This window comes from Sciurus vulgaris (genome assembly GCF_902686455.1).
Source record: "Sciurus vulgaris genome assembly, chromosome: 1".
Lineage (NCBI taxonomy): Eukaryota > Metazoa > Chordata > Mammalia > Rodentia > Sciuridae > Sciurus > Sciurus vulgaris.
In genome coordinates this window covers 53,699,547-53,716,439 of record NC_136461.1, presented here as the reverse complement: position 1 = coordinate 53,716,439, position 16,893 = coordinate 53,699,547, and the positions used below count along the sequence as shown (strand labels likewise).

Below are 16,893 nucleotides of genomic sequence, written 5' to 3'. Positions count from 1 at the left end.
TTGAGCTCCTGGGCTCAAATGATCCTTCTGCCTCAGTATCCTGAGTACCAGGGACCATAGGTATGCCCACCATACTTAGCTAGAACAGTATGTCTAAATTTTTAAAAAAAGACAAAAATTTCAAATTCAAAACAGGATCCAATCCTGCATTTGCCCAACACACTCTCTCACCCCACTCTAATCCCAATTCTGTTGCATCTGGTCTTCATTCATTTTTATAGTACTGGAGATTTGAACTCAGTGGTGCTTTACCACTGAGCTCTATCCCCAGTCCTTTTTATTTTGAGACAGGGTCTTGCTAAATTACAGAGGCTGGCCTCAAACTTATAATCCTCCTGCCTTAGCTTCTCAAGTATCTGGCATTATAGGCTTGCACACCTGGCTGGATCTGGTCTTTAAAAGTTTGGCATTTTGAACCAGGTACAGTGGTACACACCTGTAGTTCCAGCAACTCTGCACACCGAGGAGGCAGGATTGCTTGAGTTTAGAACTTTCAGACTGCCTAGGGTGCTAATGCCAGTCTGGTGTCTGGACTAAGTATCAGTTGTGGGATCACCACTGTGATTAGTACTACACTCCAGTCTAGGAAAGATATCAGATCCAGCTCTTAAAATAAAAAATAGTGCATAATGGAACACATTCCAGCTACTCGAGAGGCTGAGACAGGAGGATAGTAAGTTCCAGACCAACCTGGAACTTTTTTTTATTTTGAGATCCAATCTCAAAATAAAAAATAAAGGCTGGGGATGTAGCTCAGTTGTATAGCTCCCCTGGGTTCAATCCCTAGTACCAAAAATAAACAAAATTAATTAATTTCTGGCATTTTGTTCTTTTTTTTTTTTTTCATTAAACAACTATCTTGATTGCTGAGGTTTCTGTGCCCCCTTAGGTTTTTCACTGGGGGAGTGCCTCACTGCCTCACTCTGGTCTCAAGCCTGCCAACAACACACACTAACTTGCTTAACACTCACCAGGAAGACCTGAGGCAGCTCGGCCATAACCATCATTTATACTAGGAAACAAAATGGTTGGCTGCCTTGCCCAAGGTCGTGGAGCTATGGCGACAATTTCAGATTCCACTTCAAGCTCCAGAGTCTACATTCTTAAAGCCACACTAAACTGGCAGCTCTCATCATTTGCATCACGGAGACGCTGAACACAAATCAATATAGTTTTGGATTTAGAAAACAGCTATGTGGGAAACGACCCAAATAAACTATAATTGAAGGCAATTTGGGCAAATGTTGTGATGAATTGTTTATTGCTGACCAATCTCCTACAAAATTGAGGCTGAATGATAATTCCACCATGTTCCCAGCAGTTCCTGCCATCAATTCCACACGCCGTCCTAAGCCTCAGCATGGCGGTAGCAAAGGGTTTCTGGCCCCTGACTCAAAGGACAGAACTATAGATTCAAATAGCCCAGACTTGACAGCATCTATACTTAGGTTCTGAGGTGACACCAGTATGCACCCTTAGACATCATAGGCTTTTACAAGACTGAGTTAATGTGCACCGCAGGACAACATTCAGAAATACTACCCAAATAATGTACTGATTTAGAAAAAGCAGAAAATGGAGAGTGAACTTGCAACATGTACAGGGAGCCAGTTTGTGGGGCCCATCCTGGTGGGGTCATGGTGACTAGCTGAAAAGGAATCTAGAAACGTGATCATGGGACCAAGAGTGCATGCAACTAGGGCTGCTATTCTTGGTGGGGGAAAAAAGGCAACTTAAATTGGCAAAGTGGTGCCTTGAAACTATTTTCAATGATCTAAAGAGCTAATGGATTTAATTTATGTGACACTCACGACTGAATTGGACAAATGGATGGCAGTTTACTGAGGACAGTTTCAAAGAGTTGGCTTTCATCTCATTACAAGGGGGAAAAAATCTTCTAACAATTAGACCTGACCAGGAATAAAAGAGCCTGCTTCCAGAGGCAGCGAGTTAACTGTCGGCTGCCACAGAAGAAATCCAGGACAGAATGGCCACTTGGACAGAATGACTTGAAATCCTTTTCAATTCTAAGATGCTGAGAAATGGAAGAATTAAAACCACATTCATTGTTATGCATAGTGTTTAGTCCAAAAGAACCCTGAAAAAACAAAACTCTTGAGCTCAATGGAAATGGAGATCTTGCACCTGATCCAAGCTAGAGACTTTGTGTGGTGGGGGCGGGTAGGGTTGCAGAGGTTCCTGGGGATTGAACCCACAAGTGCTCTCCTATAGAGCTATATCCCCACACTTTTGGGGGCCTGAACTTGCAGTCCTCCCGTCTCAGCTTCCTGAGCCACTGGGATTACAGGCATGTGCCAACCACTGCCTCCTGACTCTTGATTTTTTGAAAACTAAGTTATTGGAGTTAATCCAAGTAAAAAATAAGTTCATCTTTTGAAAAAACTAAATATGTCCTGAGATAGCACTTACAGTCATCATTTAAGAAAACTGAAAAACTATACTCATATATGTAATCAATATTTTATAGCTGTCATGCAAGAACATTGGCTACTCCCATCAAGATCTTTCATCTAAGGGGAAAAAATAACAGAATGAATCAAACAACATTGCCCTATGTAAATTTATGATTTTTAATAAAAAAATTAAATTAAATTAAAAAAAAGATCTTTCATCTAAAAACTATTCAGTCAGGTACCATGGTATATGCCTGGAGGCTGAGGCAAGAGGATCATAAATTGGAGGCCAATCTCAGCAATTTAGCAAGGTCCTAAGCAACTTAGTGAGATCCTGTCTCAAAATTTAAAAATAAAAAAGGACTGATAAAAAAGGAATTGTAGTTCAGTGGTAAAGTGCCCCTGGGTTCAATCCCCAGTAACCCCCAACACCACACACACACACACACAAAGTATCAAACACTGGCTGTGTGTTAAACATTAGAGGTTTTAGGCAATGCTAGGCAAGCACTCTACCACTGAGCTATGACCCCAGTCCCTGTTCTGTGCATTTTTAAAGGATAAAATTTTACTGTGTGCAATTATACTTCAGTAAAGCTGGTATACATTAAAAAAAAAAAAAAAGCCCCCCCCCCCCCCCAAAAGAAAAAGGAACCAATGGATTTCCATCCAGTTTTAATAAAGTCCAAACTCCTGGCCATGCCTCACAAGGCCTGGTGCCTACCTAAATTTTTTTTTTTTCTTGGTATGGGGGATTGATACCAGGAGCACTTAACCTCTGAGCCACATCCCCAATCCTCTCTTACACTTTATTTAGAGACATGGTCTCACTGAGTTGCTCAGGGCCTCGCTAAATTGCTGAGGCTGGCTATGAACTCGAGATCCTCTTTCCTTCTGCTGCCCCACTCTCCCAAGCCACTGGGATTTCAGGCATGTGCCAGCACCAAGCCTGGCTCCTACCTTACTTTTACAGACTGCTGTTCTACCACCTGCTCCACATGCACAGAACTCCAAGGGGGTCTCCCAGTCTCCTCTCATTTCTGCACTTAAAGTTCCACCCCTATTACCCCTAGCTCAGCAGTGATACATACCTGTAATCTCAGCTATTCAGGAGGCTAAGGCAGGAGGATCACAAGTTCAAGGACAAGTTCATCAACTAAGCCAGACCTTGTTTCAAAATACAAAAAGGCTGGGAGTATAGCTCAGCACTAGAGCACATGCCTAGTATGTGCAAGGCTCGGGTTCAATCCCCAGTACAGGAGGGAAGGAAAGGTTGGTTCAGCACCACTTGAGGGTCTTTCCACATGCTATTCCTTCTGCCCCCAAAATGTCTGCACACCTGGTTCCTACCCTCATTCAGAGATCAGCTTAAACATCACCTCTGCAGAGAGATCTGACTTCACAATCTAAAACTAGTCTTCCTTTGGGCTGGGGACATGGCTCACTGGTTAAAGCACCCCCCCACCCCCGAGTTCATTCCCAGAAACAAAAAGAAAAACAAAACAACCTTTAGCTGCAACAGTTTTGGAAAAGCTTCATGGAAGTGAAGAAGCTGAACAGACTCCAAGAGTCACAGAAGTGTGAAAAGGCATTCCAGGCGAAAGGTACCTCAGAACAGTGTCTGCCGCCCACCTTGTGGGTGACGTCAACACACATCCCCATGGGAGCACAATGAAAACTAGAATGTGCACCCTGGGTTGTAAGTGCCTCAAGGGCAGAGAGCAAGTTTTACATCTGCATGCCTCCCTGAACCTAACGCAGGCTCAGAAACATCTGTCGAATGACTAATGAGGTAACTCGAAGCTCAGGCACTATTCCAGAACTCATGCCATCATGATGAGAAGAAATTTCTACCTCCTCACAACCACAGATGGTTTCTATTTTAGAACAGTATAAGTCCTTTTTTTGGGGGGGTGTCAATGCTTCCCTTTTTAATAGATTTGGTGTTTTTCTTAATGTTTTTGGGACAGAAGAAAAAAATAAAAACCCACATTTCACTAGCCTACCCTTAAAAAGTCTTCTGAACCTCAGCTTGGAGTTCCAAGCTGCAATGATCCTCTTCCCCGCCGTGCTCCGGCCTGAATGTGTACCCTTACAATTCAAAGGTTGGAAGTTTCCTGCCTATAATCTCAGCAACTTGGGAGGCTAAAGCAGGAGGACAGCAAGTTCAAGAGCAGCCTCAATAACTTAGTAAGGCCCTAAGCAACTCAGTGAGACCTTGTCTCAAAATAATTTTTTTTTAAAAAAGGGAGGCCAGGACCTGGGGATGTGGCTCAGTGGTTAAATGCCCCTGGGTTCAGTCCCTGGTACCAAAAATAAATAAATAAATAAATAAATAAATAAATAAATAAATAAATAAATAAATAAATAAATAAATAAATAAATAAATGTTTAAAGCCGGGGCATGAAGGTTTGTCTGTAATCCCAGCTACTCAGATGGCTGAAGCACATAGAGCACAAGCTCAAGGCCAGCTTGAGCACTTAGAGCAATCCTGTCTCAAAATTAAAAAAAAATAAAAGTGCTGGAGATGAGCTCAGCAGTAAAGCACTTACCTATCATGTGGGATGACCCTGGGTTTGATCCCCAATACTACAATTAAATAAATGAAACAGGTCAGGGGCAGTGGTGAACACCTGTAATCCTAGCAACTACAGAGGCTAAAGCAGGAAGATTTCAAGTTTGAGGCCAGCCTCAGCAAATTCGTTGAGGCCCTAAGCCACTTAGCAAGACCCTATCTAAGAAATAAAAAAAAGGCTGGGAATGTTGCTAAGTGGTAAAGGGTCCCTGGGTTCAATCACCAGTACCAAAAAAATAAAAGAACAGAAGAAAGTGGGAAAAGCTTCAAGAGGCATTTTGCCCACTCCATAATTCCCCAGGTGCCATCTGGGAAGCAAAGACCTGGCAATACCTTGATCTTGGATTCCCAAAAGCTCCCACAACCGTGAAAAATAAATTTGCTGTGTAATGACCCAGTCTTAGGCATTTTATTATAGTTGCACAAATGAACTAAGACAAACTGTATCAGTATGGCATTCGCAAGACATGAAATCAGTGTTTCAGTAGTTCCTACAGTGCCAGGAAGGGAGCAGGGAATATAGGAAGTTTAACCCTAGTTATGATTTATGGATTTCCAATCCATAAATCCTCTCACAGCATAGACCAATATACAGATATACTAGCATAATATAATGTCATTTACTTGGTAGACTTTGAAAACAACAGGCCATTCAATATGCCCTTCATAATAGACGAATTTATAACTAATATTCTGAAGCCAAATGTGCGTGAATGCTAGCTTCTGTTTAAATAACTCGTTGAGCCAGGCGCAGTGGCACACGCACCTGTAATCCCAGAGACTCAGGAGGCTAAGGCAGGAGGTTCGCAAGTTCGAGGCCAGTCTCAGAAACTTAGGCAAGGCCCTAAGCAACTTAGTGAGACGCTGTCTCAAAATAAAAAATAAAAAGTGCTAGGGTTGTGGCTCAGTGGTAAAGCACCCCTGGGTTTAACCCCTGGTACAGAAAAATAAATAAAATAAAATAACTGGTTGACATAGGACAGTGCTTAGGATTACAAAATAGTTGATGTCTAGCTTCTTAAGAATGATGATCAAGAGTAACTTTGCATTATTTCAATATCTCTCTGGCTAAGTAAGGAATGCCTGTGGTCAAACATGTTTAATAGAAGTACTCTCAGGGCTTGGAGGTCAAGCTGCTAAAATAAAACATCAACCTTCTAAACTGGACTTGGTGAAGGTGTACAAACAGGACCTTTTGTACTGTCTTAAAGGCCAACCTGAGAATTACACGTCAAGAGCAGGGTGTAGAGAGCACAGGGTAATCCTTAAAAGCCTCTACTAACTACTTACCCTTTCAAAAAATTTTAGTTTGGCAGAGCATGGTGGCACATGCCTGTAATCCCACCAGGAGGCTGAGACAGGAGGATCACAAAATTTGAGGCCAGCGACTTAGTGAGGCCCTAAGCAACTTAGCACGATCTGTCTCAAAATTAAAAAATGAAAAGGGCTGGGAATGGGGTTCAGTGGTAGAGTGCCCCTGGATTCAATCCCCAGTGGTGAAACAAAATTTCCATTTGGGTTGGGGATGTAGAGCACTTACCTAGCATGTCCAAGTAGTAGAGCACTTACCTAGCATGTCCAAGTTCAAAACCACAGAACCTGGGTTCAATCCTCAGTATCACCAAAAATAAAAATAAAAATAAAAGTTTGCCAAAGGAAATACATGGTTGAGATGTGAGACCCAATGTAAAAGAACACTATCTAAAACTCTACAAGGAAAACAATTTCCAATCCATAAATCCTCTCACAGCATAGACCAATATACAGATATACTAGCATAATATAATGCCATTTACTTGGTAGACTTTGAAAACAACAGGCCATTCAATATGCCCTTCACAATAGATGAATTTGTAACTAATATTCTGAAGCCAAATGTAAGCTTCGTGAATGATTTTGACATTACTTGACTTCTAGATAGTTTGAAGCAGAAATTTAAAACCTTCATAAATTACAATAACATTATATTTATGTGTACCTTAAAAGAAAGCACAAGCAAAGGGAGCTGACAGAGGTGACATAGAACACAGATAACAACCCTCTCCTTGGGCTAGGGGAAGTCTAGGCGGGTATAGTTCAATGTGCTTAACATTTTACAAGATCCTGGATTCAACCTTGAACACCATACACAAAAAAAAATTATAATAATAATATTCAAATAAGGTAATCCTTTCCTTTGAGAGTATAATTGGGATGAGTGAAATCTAAAATGATAATATGTAAGGTGTGCCATGACCACTAGTGTACCACAAACAGCTCTAGAGGAGGAGTTGCAGGAGACAGGAAAACCCCTAACCCTGTGGGACCAGGGGTCCTCCAACCCCCTCTTTCTCTAACTACATATCTAAGGCCAGATAATCTTCAAAACTTCGACCAGCCCAGCATTGTGGTTCATGCCTATAATCCCAGCAGCTTGGGAGGCTGAGGCAGGAGGATTGCAAGTTCAAAGTCAGCCTCAGCAACTTAGCAAGGTCCTAGGCAAGTTAGTAGACCCTGTCTCTAAACTCTAAATTAAAAAAAAAAAAAAACAAAAAAAACTTCCAAAAAAAGGACAAACTTCAAAGCCTTGTGAAGTGGCTGGCTAATGGCTACAATCACAACTACTTGGGAAGCTGAGGCAGGAGGCAGGAGAATCCTAAATCTGAGGAAAGCCCAGGCAAATTAGTGGGAACCTGTCTTGAAAGAAATATATGTTTTAAAAAGAGCCAGGAATGTAGCTCAGTGGTAGGGTGTACCCAGGCTCAATCACCAGTACTGAAAAAAAACAAAAAAAAAAAACAAAAAAAAAAAGAAAGAAAGGAAAACTAGACAAAATAATATAACACCACTGATTGAATGAAGAACCAATGAAAACCACTTTCTTCTATTAAGCCAACCATTAATGAAACTGACAATTGTACAAAAATAGCATTACTCTTCTCATTAAACTTTATTTTGGAAAAGTTTTTTCTTCTTGGGGGAGTGGTGAGGAGGGACCGGAGATGGACTCAGGAGCACTCAGCCACTGAGCCACAACCCCAGCCCTATTTTTTTTTTTTTTTTTTTTTTGGTGCTAGGAATCGAACCCATGGCCTTGTGCTTGCAAGGCAAGCACTTTACCAACTGAGCTATCTCCCCAGCCCTATTTTGTATTTTATTTAGAGACAGGGTCACTGAGTTGCTTAGCACCTCACTTTTGCTGAGGCTGGCGTTGAACTCACAATCTTTCTGCCTCAGCCTCCCATGCCTCTGGGATTACAGGCCTGTGCCACCACACTCGGCTAGAAAAGTTAGTTTTCATAGCAACACGATAACATGCTGGGTGCAGTGAGGCAGGCCTATAACTCCAGCAACTCAGGATGTAGAGGCAAGAAGATTGCAAGCTCAAGGCCAGCATCAGCAATTTAGCAAGACCCCGTCTCAAAATAAAAAACAAAAAGGAACAAGCCAGTGGTAAAAAATCTCTGGGTTCAATCCCCCAAACCAAAAAATAATAATAATAATAATTAATAACTTTATTAGTGTTATTACTGATGAATACTTTAAATTTCTCAGTTTGAATTTCTAATACATTTAGTATCTATAGGTATAACTCGTACAAACAAAATCTCTGGAATTCTTAGTTTTTAAATGTGTTAAAAGGTCCTGGGACAAAAACATTTGGGAATAGCTATTTCAAGTAACTATGGTACAATAAGAGAATGTAGTTGCCTTTTAAAAAGAAAGAATTTGATAGAAATCAATCTCTATGCTAAACTGCTAAATTTTGTTTTTGGGGTTTTGTTTTGTTTTTTTTAAGTGCAAAACAGCTGCACACTGTAGAACATTCCTATAATCCCAGGGGCTCAGGAAGATGAAGCAGGCTCGTAAGTTGAAGAATAGCCTGGGCAACTAGGGGAGACCCTGTCTCAAAATAAAAAATAAGGAGCTGAGGTGTAACTCAGTGGTTGAACACCTCTAGGTTCAATCACTAGTACCACACACACGCACAAAGTGCAAAACAAAGAATAAATTCGTACTTTTTGTTTGTATGTGTGTGTAGTGCCAAGATCAAACCCAGGACCTCCAACATGCTAGGCAAGTGCTCCCCGACTAAGTTACATTCCCAGCCTCAGTATTTTCTTCAAATAGAAAAATTGATGCTCTACCCTGAGAAAAGGATATCACTTCTATGGTATCATTTTTATTTTTCCCCATATTGGAGATTGAACCCAGGAATGCTACCACTGACCTACATCCCCAGTCCTTTTTACTTTTTACTTGAGACGGGGTCTCACTAAATTTTTCAGGCTGCACTCAAACCTGCAATCCTCCTCCCTCAGTCTCCCAACAGCTGGGATTACAGGCACGTGCCACTGTGCCCAACACGTCTATGCTATTCTTACCAGAAAAGACAATCTCAATCTAATCATGAGAAAACACCTGATAACCCAAATTGTGGCTCATTCTACAAAGAAATAAAGTAAAAATGAAAATATAAAATAAGAAACTTTTTAAAACGGTCAAAGTTATATAAGATAAAAGTAAGTTTTTTGGAGAAATTTTCACAGATTGAACATGAGAAGGACATGACACCAAATGTAATGTGGAATCCTAAATTGGATCCTGGGCAAGAAACATTGGTGGAAAAACCGGTGATGTCCAAATAATGCCAGTAGATTAGTTAATAAAATTGTATCAATGTTAATCTTATTGAATTAAGTAGTTATGAAAATAACCTATGGAAACATTTTAAACAACACAGAAAAGTGTACCATACAAGCACCCCTCCCAAAGGGGAAACTCCTCTAGGTATCCACTATCAACAGTTTCCTGTTTTTTTAAATATTTGTATAAATACTAATTGTAAAACAAAAAAATATATATTCATTTATATGAATGCAAATTCTTGGGATGAATATCCAGTAAAAGAAAAAAAGAGGTTCTTAAGAGGAACAAGAGACAAGGGTCAGAGATGGGAGGGAAACTTTCTACTTTATCCCTTGTATACTTGAAAATTTTATCATTTGCATGTATTAACCTTTTCAAAAATGAAATAACAAGTCCTATTAGAATAGCACCCAGGCATTAAGTCCATATTAAAGAATAGCACTTAATGGCTTTGGAAAATGTTAAATGTTATATTGTTAAATAAAGCAAGCAATTTTCAAAATTTACATACTGTATATAGGTGTGTGTGTGTGTTGTGTATTTCTGAAAGTCTGTAATGATACACTGTATACAAAAGTATTAGTAATTAATTGTTTATAGCAAGTTAGTGGGATACAACTGTCTTCATCTTTCCTAGTTTTTTAAATCTTTAATAACTACCAGGCACAGTGGCTCACACCTGTAATCCCAAAAACTGGGGAAGCTGAGGCAGGAGGATCCCAAGTTTAGGGTCGATCTTGGCAACTTAGTAAGAACCTGTCTCAAAATAAAAAATAAAAAGGGCTGGGGATATAGGCCAGTGATTAAGCACCCCGGGTTCAATTCCAGGTTTCTCCCCCACCTCCTCTGTGGTTTAGACCAGTAGTTAGGAATATTCCAAAGAAAGTATATGTATTCAGTAATTTACATAAAATGACATTCCTAAGAGCATTCTTTGTTGTTGTTTTGGAACCAGGGATTGAACTCAGGGTCACTCCACCACTGAGCCACATCCCCAGTTTATTTTGAATTTTATTTAGAGACAAGGTCTTACTGAGTTGCTTAGGACCTCACCAAGTTGCTGAGGCTGGCTTTGAACTCGCAATCCTTCTGCCTCGGCCTCTTAAGTCGCTGGGATTACAAGCATGTGCCACGGCTCCCGGCCATAAGAGCATTCTTAAACAGCAAATACTGCAAACACTCCATACAGAATTGATTAGACACACTCCTGTTCAACCCCCTAAGGTATATTTACCCAGGCAGATACTCAAGCCAATATCCTGGGACTCCCTCTAGACTTCTTTCTATCATCTCTCACAGTCAATTTACTGTGACCACTGGGCACTATTTCTCTCTGCCTTTGCCACAGTCCACTCTACCCATTTACACTGGGCTCCCTGGTACCACTCTTGCTCACTTGGGGTCACTTCTCTACAAAGCATTAAAAAAAGTCAACTCATTCTTATCAAAAGTCACTTCATACATCGCACTGACTTTAAACATTTCAATGGCTTTCCACTGCCCTTAGAATAAAATCCAGTCCTTACCAGGATCCCCAAAGCTCTACCACTTGCTCAAGTCTCTGATCTGACCCACTCCTGAATCCCTTCTGCTCATAAGTCTCCTTTCTCTCTGCATATTCTCATCTAAGGGCCTTTGCACTTGCTGTTCTTTCTCTCTGGAACACTCTGCTCCTACATCATCCCATGTTGGTATGAAGGGAGACATTAACCCCCTGGAGAGGCCTTCCTCAATCACACAATCTAAGACAGCCCCCCTAACCCTAGTCATTAATTCACCACCATTCCGCTTCCTTCATAACACACACCTCACCTCTCATACTACCCTATGTATTTCACAGGTACTTCTATTCCCCTTATAGATTCTCACCTCTTAAGAACAATGAGATATTTGAATAGGTAATATCTACTGAATGAATGAAATATTATAAAAACATTAAAAAGTCTTTGGACTTGGGAGGATGAGGCAAAAGGATCGCCAATTTCAAAGTCAGCCTACACAATTTAGCCAGACCCTGTCTCAAAAAAAGAAAGGGCTGGGGTGTGTGTGTGGAGTAGGGGGTTGGCTCAGAGGTAAAGCATCCTGGGCTTCAATTCCCAGTACTATACCACAAGAAAAGAAATCAAAAGCCTGGCTGAATGAAACAAGGCTATAATCCCAGCAGCTTGGGAGGCTGAGGCAGGAGGATCACAAGCTCAAAGCCAGCCTCAGCAACTTAGCAAGGCCCTAAGCAACACAGTGAGGCTCTGTCTCAAAATAAAAAGGGGGTAGAGATATGGCTCAGTGGTTAAGTGCACTTGGGTTCAATCCCCATTACCAAAAAAAAGAAAGAAAAAAGAAAAAGAAAAAGGAAAGAAAAAAAAAAAAAAAGGCTGCTTTAAAAAAATGATAATTCTGGAAGAATACAAAGATTCAGATGTGCATGAGGCTAAGGCAGACTTATTGTTTTGAAGTCAGAAATAGTCCTCTCCAAATTCTTGTGAAAATACTCAAAGAAACTAAAAATAATAAGCCAAAGTAGAGTGAGCCTGTGGACTAGAGAGAATGCTTCAAAACTGGACCAGGTCCTTGCTGGACCTGGGCTTTGTTCAGGTCTTTCCAAACTAGAAGGAAAAATGAAATACAGATAGCATGCTCCAGAGATTCTGTAATGAGCCAAGACCCTGAAGGATCTGCAAAAAGGTTAATCATTTAAAGTTAATTTAGATGCACTTTTGAACTCTGACTCTCAAGTCTAATACAACCTCTCTATTCTTCACTTCTCAGAAATTTTCACTCTTACATAACACACATTCACACTTAATAAGTACCCAAAAATCCTGAGCCCTTTGAACGAGGTCATCTTTTCAGAGAGACTCAGCCCATAGTCTAATTTGACATGTGGGTCCCATCTGCTAAACCCCAGTAAAAGCTGTAGTTAATATTAATTAAGAGCAGAAACAGGTTTGAATATCTTTTCTCTCAATCCAGTCCAACATGCTCCCAAATGGAAATCTGCCAGCTTCCCTGCACTTGAGATAGCAGATTCAGTATATAACAATGGGACTTTCTTTAGTACCACTATTTGTCCAACACCTAAACCAAGATTCTCATATCCTTCAGATACAGCAAAAGAAGTTATTGTTAAATGTCAGAATTTTTAATGATAGTCATTTTATAGTCACACCAGCCTCATGTGTCTATGTACTCATTACACGTACAACACACAAGGGGGAAAAAAAAGTAATATTCCTTGTGACAGAGAATAGGATCCAGTCCCTGGCAATCTAAGATAACTCTCCCTTTTACTTACTCATGCAGTGTGCTAAAGAAAATTCAGGTGAGCCAAAGACTGGGGGTGGGCCTCCAAAGAAGGTATTTGATAAGCCTCAGCCTGCACTGCTCCAGGCAGCCTAAGAAGGGACAGCTATCAGGAAGCTAATCTCAGATCCATCTAAGTACAAACTTTTACCATAGATCAGAGATAATTAAACAGGATGGACTCTTGCTATTTGACTTCTGGGGAAGATGTAGACAGAGTTAGTGACCCATACCTTCAACACAGATTTACTGAACCCCTTTTAGTGCACTGGGGAGTTTGCCAAACTCCAGTTTCAGAGTGGGAACTGGAACCTGGTATAGGTGGAAGTGGTGACAAGGAGCACAGGGTTATCTTGAGCTTGGGTTGGAAGTATAGTTCAGTAGTAGAAAGCTTGCCTAGCATGCAAAAGGCCTTGGTTTAGATCTCCAGCACTTGCAAAAGAAAACAATACTATTGCCCCCAGCAACCTGAACACTGTTTGACACATTCAGGCACTAAGTAAATATCTACTGGATGAATTAGTCATTTATTATGCTACCTTATAACTATATGCAGCAGCAGCAACAGAATCAACAGGTTACATATGTATAAAGGGAAGAGACGATTCTGCCAGAGCAGGTGAGGGAAGGTTTACTTCCAGAAGCAATGTCACAGTGGCCCTTTCCTGAAGAGCAGGCTTTCATCAGGGAGGGGCTGAAGGAGGAGAAAGCTATGTAGCCTGGAGTCTGCTTGAATCCAGGCTACAGCAGATGGCCTGAGCTACTTTCCAATTCAAATTCCAACAAGGTTCTATTTCCTGGGGTTTGTTGTGTTTCATCATCTCCTTCAAACCTTCAACTACAAAAGCATACATATACACAGGTTGTTGTGCTTCTCTACCAGGAAATTAGCTAAAAAGCAAACAGCAGGTAACAGAAAAATAAATACCTTGGAATGCTTTCTTATTTACCGGGTAGTGGGTCCCTAGGATTCTTAATCATCCAACCACTCAGCCTCAAGTGCTGGGACTAATAGGCATATGCCACTATGCCCAGCCTCACGTAAACCTTCTGAGTGTGAAAAATAATCTCAGGCCACAGAACCCAAGCCCACTAGAATAAGTCACTTCATAACAAATTGCTGGCCTTTATTTCTCTTCTTTCCTGGTAGTTTTTGAATGGTTTCATTAAAAAAAAAAAAAAAAAAAAAAAAACAGTACCCAGGAAAAGAAAATCTGAATTTCAAAGTCACTTCTTATTCCAAAGGAAAACAGGATTGGGGGGGGGGGGGGCAGTGTAAGAATGAATAATGAAGGTATCTGAAAGAATAAAATTCAAAAGAGAGGGAAGTTAAAATGGTATTTTTTTTACAAAAGGGAAAACAACAAGTGGAAAGTTTTCCAAACCCTTCAGAAAGCACAGAAAGAAGCCATTTCTCATCAAATGCGCTTTTAAAAAGGAAGGCCACTAGCCCAGCCCCAGGGGGTACAGTGAGAAGACCTTCATGCCAGAATGAGAAAGTCAGGTACAGCGGGTGCTCTGAATGGGCTCCGGATCACTGTGTGGTCCCTCACTCTTCTCCCCACCAAGGAGAAGCCTCACACAAAACCCTCAGGCTACTCTCCCCCCAAACCACATTCCAAATACGGAAAGAATAAGAAACATCTGAATGTGGTATTAAAATTAAAATAGGCCCGCTTGAGGTAACAATACCCACAGGAGAACATTCAAAGTGTAATCTGGTGCTCATAACGCTTCCATCGCAAACACGGGGGTGAGGGGAAGAGTGTTCTTGGGAATAAAGGCTTACTTTTACAGCCTATTTAAGAAGTAATGAATAAACTGCCTTGCAGATCCTTCTCAATTCCTTGCTTTTAAGCGTTCCTTCTGTTTTCCAGCATTGTCCTCCACCTCCTCTTCACAGTAATCTCTGCTTCTGAAATGCAGATCCCTGGATAATTAACCCATAATGGGCAATAACCGCCGAGGACGGGATGAGAACAGCCGCTATAGGACCCCGTCTGCAATAACACGTTTTCAGGAGAGTGGCTAATTATGAGTAGCGTGTATCCCAGAATGGCTGTGTACCTCGCAGCACCTCCAGCGCTCCCTCTCGTCTTTGAATGCCCATTTGTTTGGAACTGGTATGAACGTGGAGTGGGAGAAGGCAAAAGGGATGAGCTGAACCCTGTCAGTCTACCATAGGAGAGAGGTGATCGGTATCCCTAGCTCCACCACGCCAGCCGAGGGAGGCATCTCAAGAAGCCATTTCCAAGAAGGCTGGATTCAAAATGTAATTTATCAGAACGAGTCTCTCTCCAGTCTCCTGGCGGCCAGGCCCCGCTTAGCGGGTGGGGGGTGGGGAGTTGGTGGGGAGAGTTTAGCTCAGGGGGAGCGAACAGATAAGCCTTTCAAAGCCACCAAGGACTCTGCCCCGAGGCCAAGACGCCGCCGAAGGGCTGAAAGGGAGCGCGGTAGCAAGCACCGCGGTGCCAAGGGCTCCCCAGCGCGCAGCGGGGCAGGACTCCCACAGGTGGGCGGCGCTGGGCCCCAGGAGCTCGGGCTGGGGAAGCAGACGCGCGGCTCACTAGGGACCTGGGGGATGGGTCGGAGGGGGCCAAGGGGCTGGGGGACCGCTTCGCCCAAGGAGGCAGCGTGAGAGTGAAGCTCGGGGTTTTCTGCTGCCTGGCTCTGATTCCCGGAGCCCCGTAGTCACAGGCTTTTTCCCCCAAGCAGGAGGAGCCAGGAGAAAAGATGAGCTGCGGGTCCCTCCCACTATCCTCCCCAGAGCCTGTGCCTCCTCCCCGGGCGCGGTTAAGCCGCGCGGCCGCGGGCAGCCACTGCATGCTCTCCTGCACGTACGAGCCTGCACCGCCACACGCGGGCGGGGGAAGGGCGCCGGGGACCGAGAAGCCCCGGCCCCTCTCAGGCTGTGTCTCTTCCCCGCCTAATCCGATCCCGCTCGGCTCACCCCCGCCCCTCGCCCCCACAGCCCCTCACCCGTGTTGGCTTTGAGGTTCTCCCGCAATAAGTGGCCACTGGAGAGATGCTGGAGGCCAAAGTTCTGAGCGATCCTCTGGCACACGGTGCCCTTGCCCGAGCCAGGCGGCCCTAGGATGACCGCGCGCAGGAGTTTGGAAGCCATGGCCTTCGCGAGGAGGCGGGCGGCCCAACAGGCAGCCCAGACAGCGGCCCCGGAGGCAGCCCCGGGAACTTTGTTTCTTGGCCCCTGCCTCAGGCACCCTCTGCTCACGCGGGGACTCTCCAGCCGCCCCTACTGGGGAAAGGAGAGACTTTTAAGACAACCCCTCCCCTCGGCCCCGCCCTCCGCCACCTCCTCGCCCCCAGGCAGCAGTTATGGAGAACTCCAGTGCCCCCGCCCAGCTAGTCAGCCTTCGGGGCCGCGGAGGTCGGCCGGCCAGCCTCGACCCCTTCCTGTCTCACTCCCACGCCTTGTCCAAGGAGGGAGTCGTGCGGCCGGGCATCCCCAAGCCAGCCTCGGGCGAGCTAGGGAAACGGAGATAGGGGGTGACTCGAAGCGCGCCCCCGCCGCCCGACGCTCAGGCCCCTGCGCGATTCCCGCACGTGGGCAGCCTGTAGTCCGCGACTGGGCCCCTCCCGGCGGCTGTCACATTCTCTAGTCACTGTGGCCGCCGCTGCTGCCCGCCGCCCGCGCGCAATCGGACTGGCCCACCTCCGCCCAGGGTGGGCAGATGCGCTCCCCAGCCAAGGGCCCTGCGAGGAGCTGGAGCCCCGCGCCGCTCCGCCCAAAGCAAATAAACACACACCTCCGCTGAAAGTAGCGCAACCGGAGACTCCCAGCCCGGATCCCGAAGGGCGGCGCCGCCTCCGCCTGCACAGTCTCCGAGCCCCCGCCGGCCGCGCCGGACTCGCTCCTTACGTAAGCCGGGGAGACCTGCTCAGCTCTAACCACCGGCCCGCGCCCCCTCCACTTCCCCACCCCGCCTTCCCGGGCCCACGTGCTCCCCGCGACC

The 16,893-nt window shown here is 43.9% G+C and overlaps 1 protein-coding gene across 9 annotated transcripts in view; it reads right to left on the bottom strand.

The window, feature by feature from the left end:
• AK4 (adenylate kinase 4) overlaps positions 1–16,809 on the bottom strand; it is a 64,300-nt gene extending 47,491 nt beyond the window's left edge. For 4 of the 9 annotated variants that reach the window (XR_013762989.1, XM_079134970.1, XM_079134976.1 and 1 more), the window contains exons 1-2: positions 16,687–16,809; positions 15,899–16,175 (exon numbers count right to left, since the gene is read on the bottom strand). Coding sequence is in view for 8 of the 9 variants with exons in the window: in XM_079134970.1 (XP_078991096.1) it covers positions 15,899–16,043 (145 nt within the window). In the remaining variant the exon portion in view is untranslated. Of the gene's footprint in view, positions 1–15,898; positions 16,176–16,342; positions 16,572–16,592; positions 16,659–16,686 lie in introns of those variants that run through there. The other 5 variants (XM_079134972.1, XM_079134973.1, XM_079134971.1 and 2 more) reach the window with 5 other exon arrangements.
• Between the last annotated feature and the right edge of the window lie 84 nt (positions 16,810–16,893).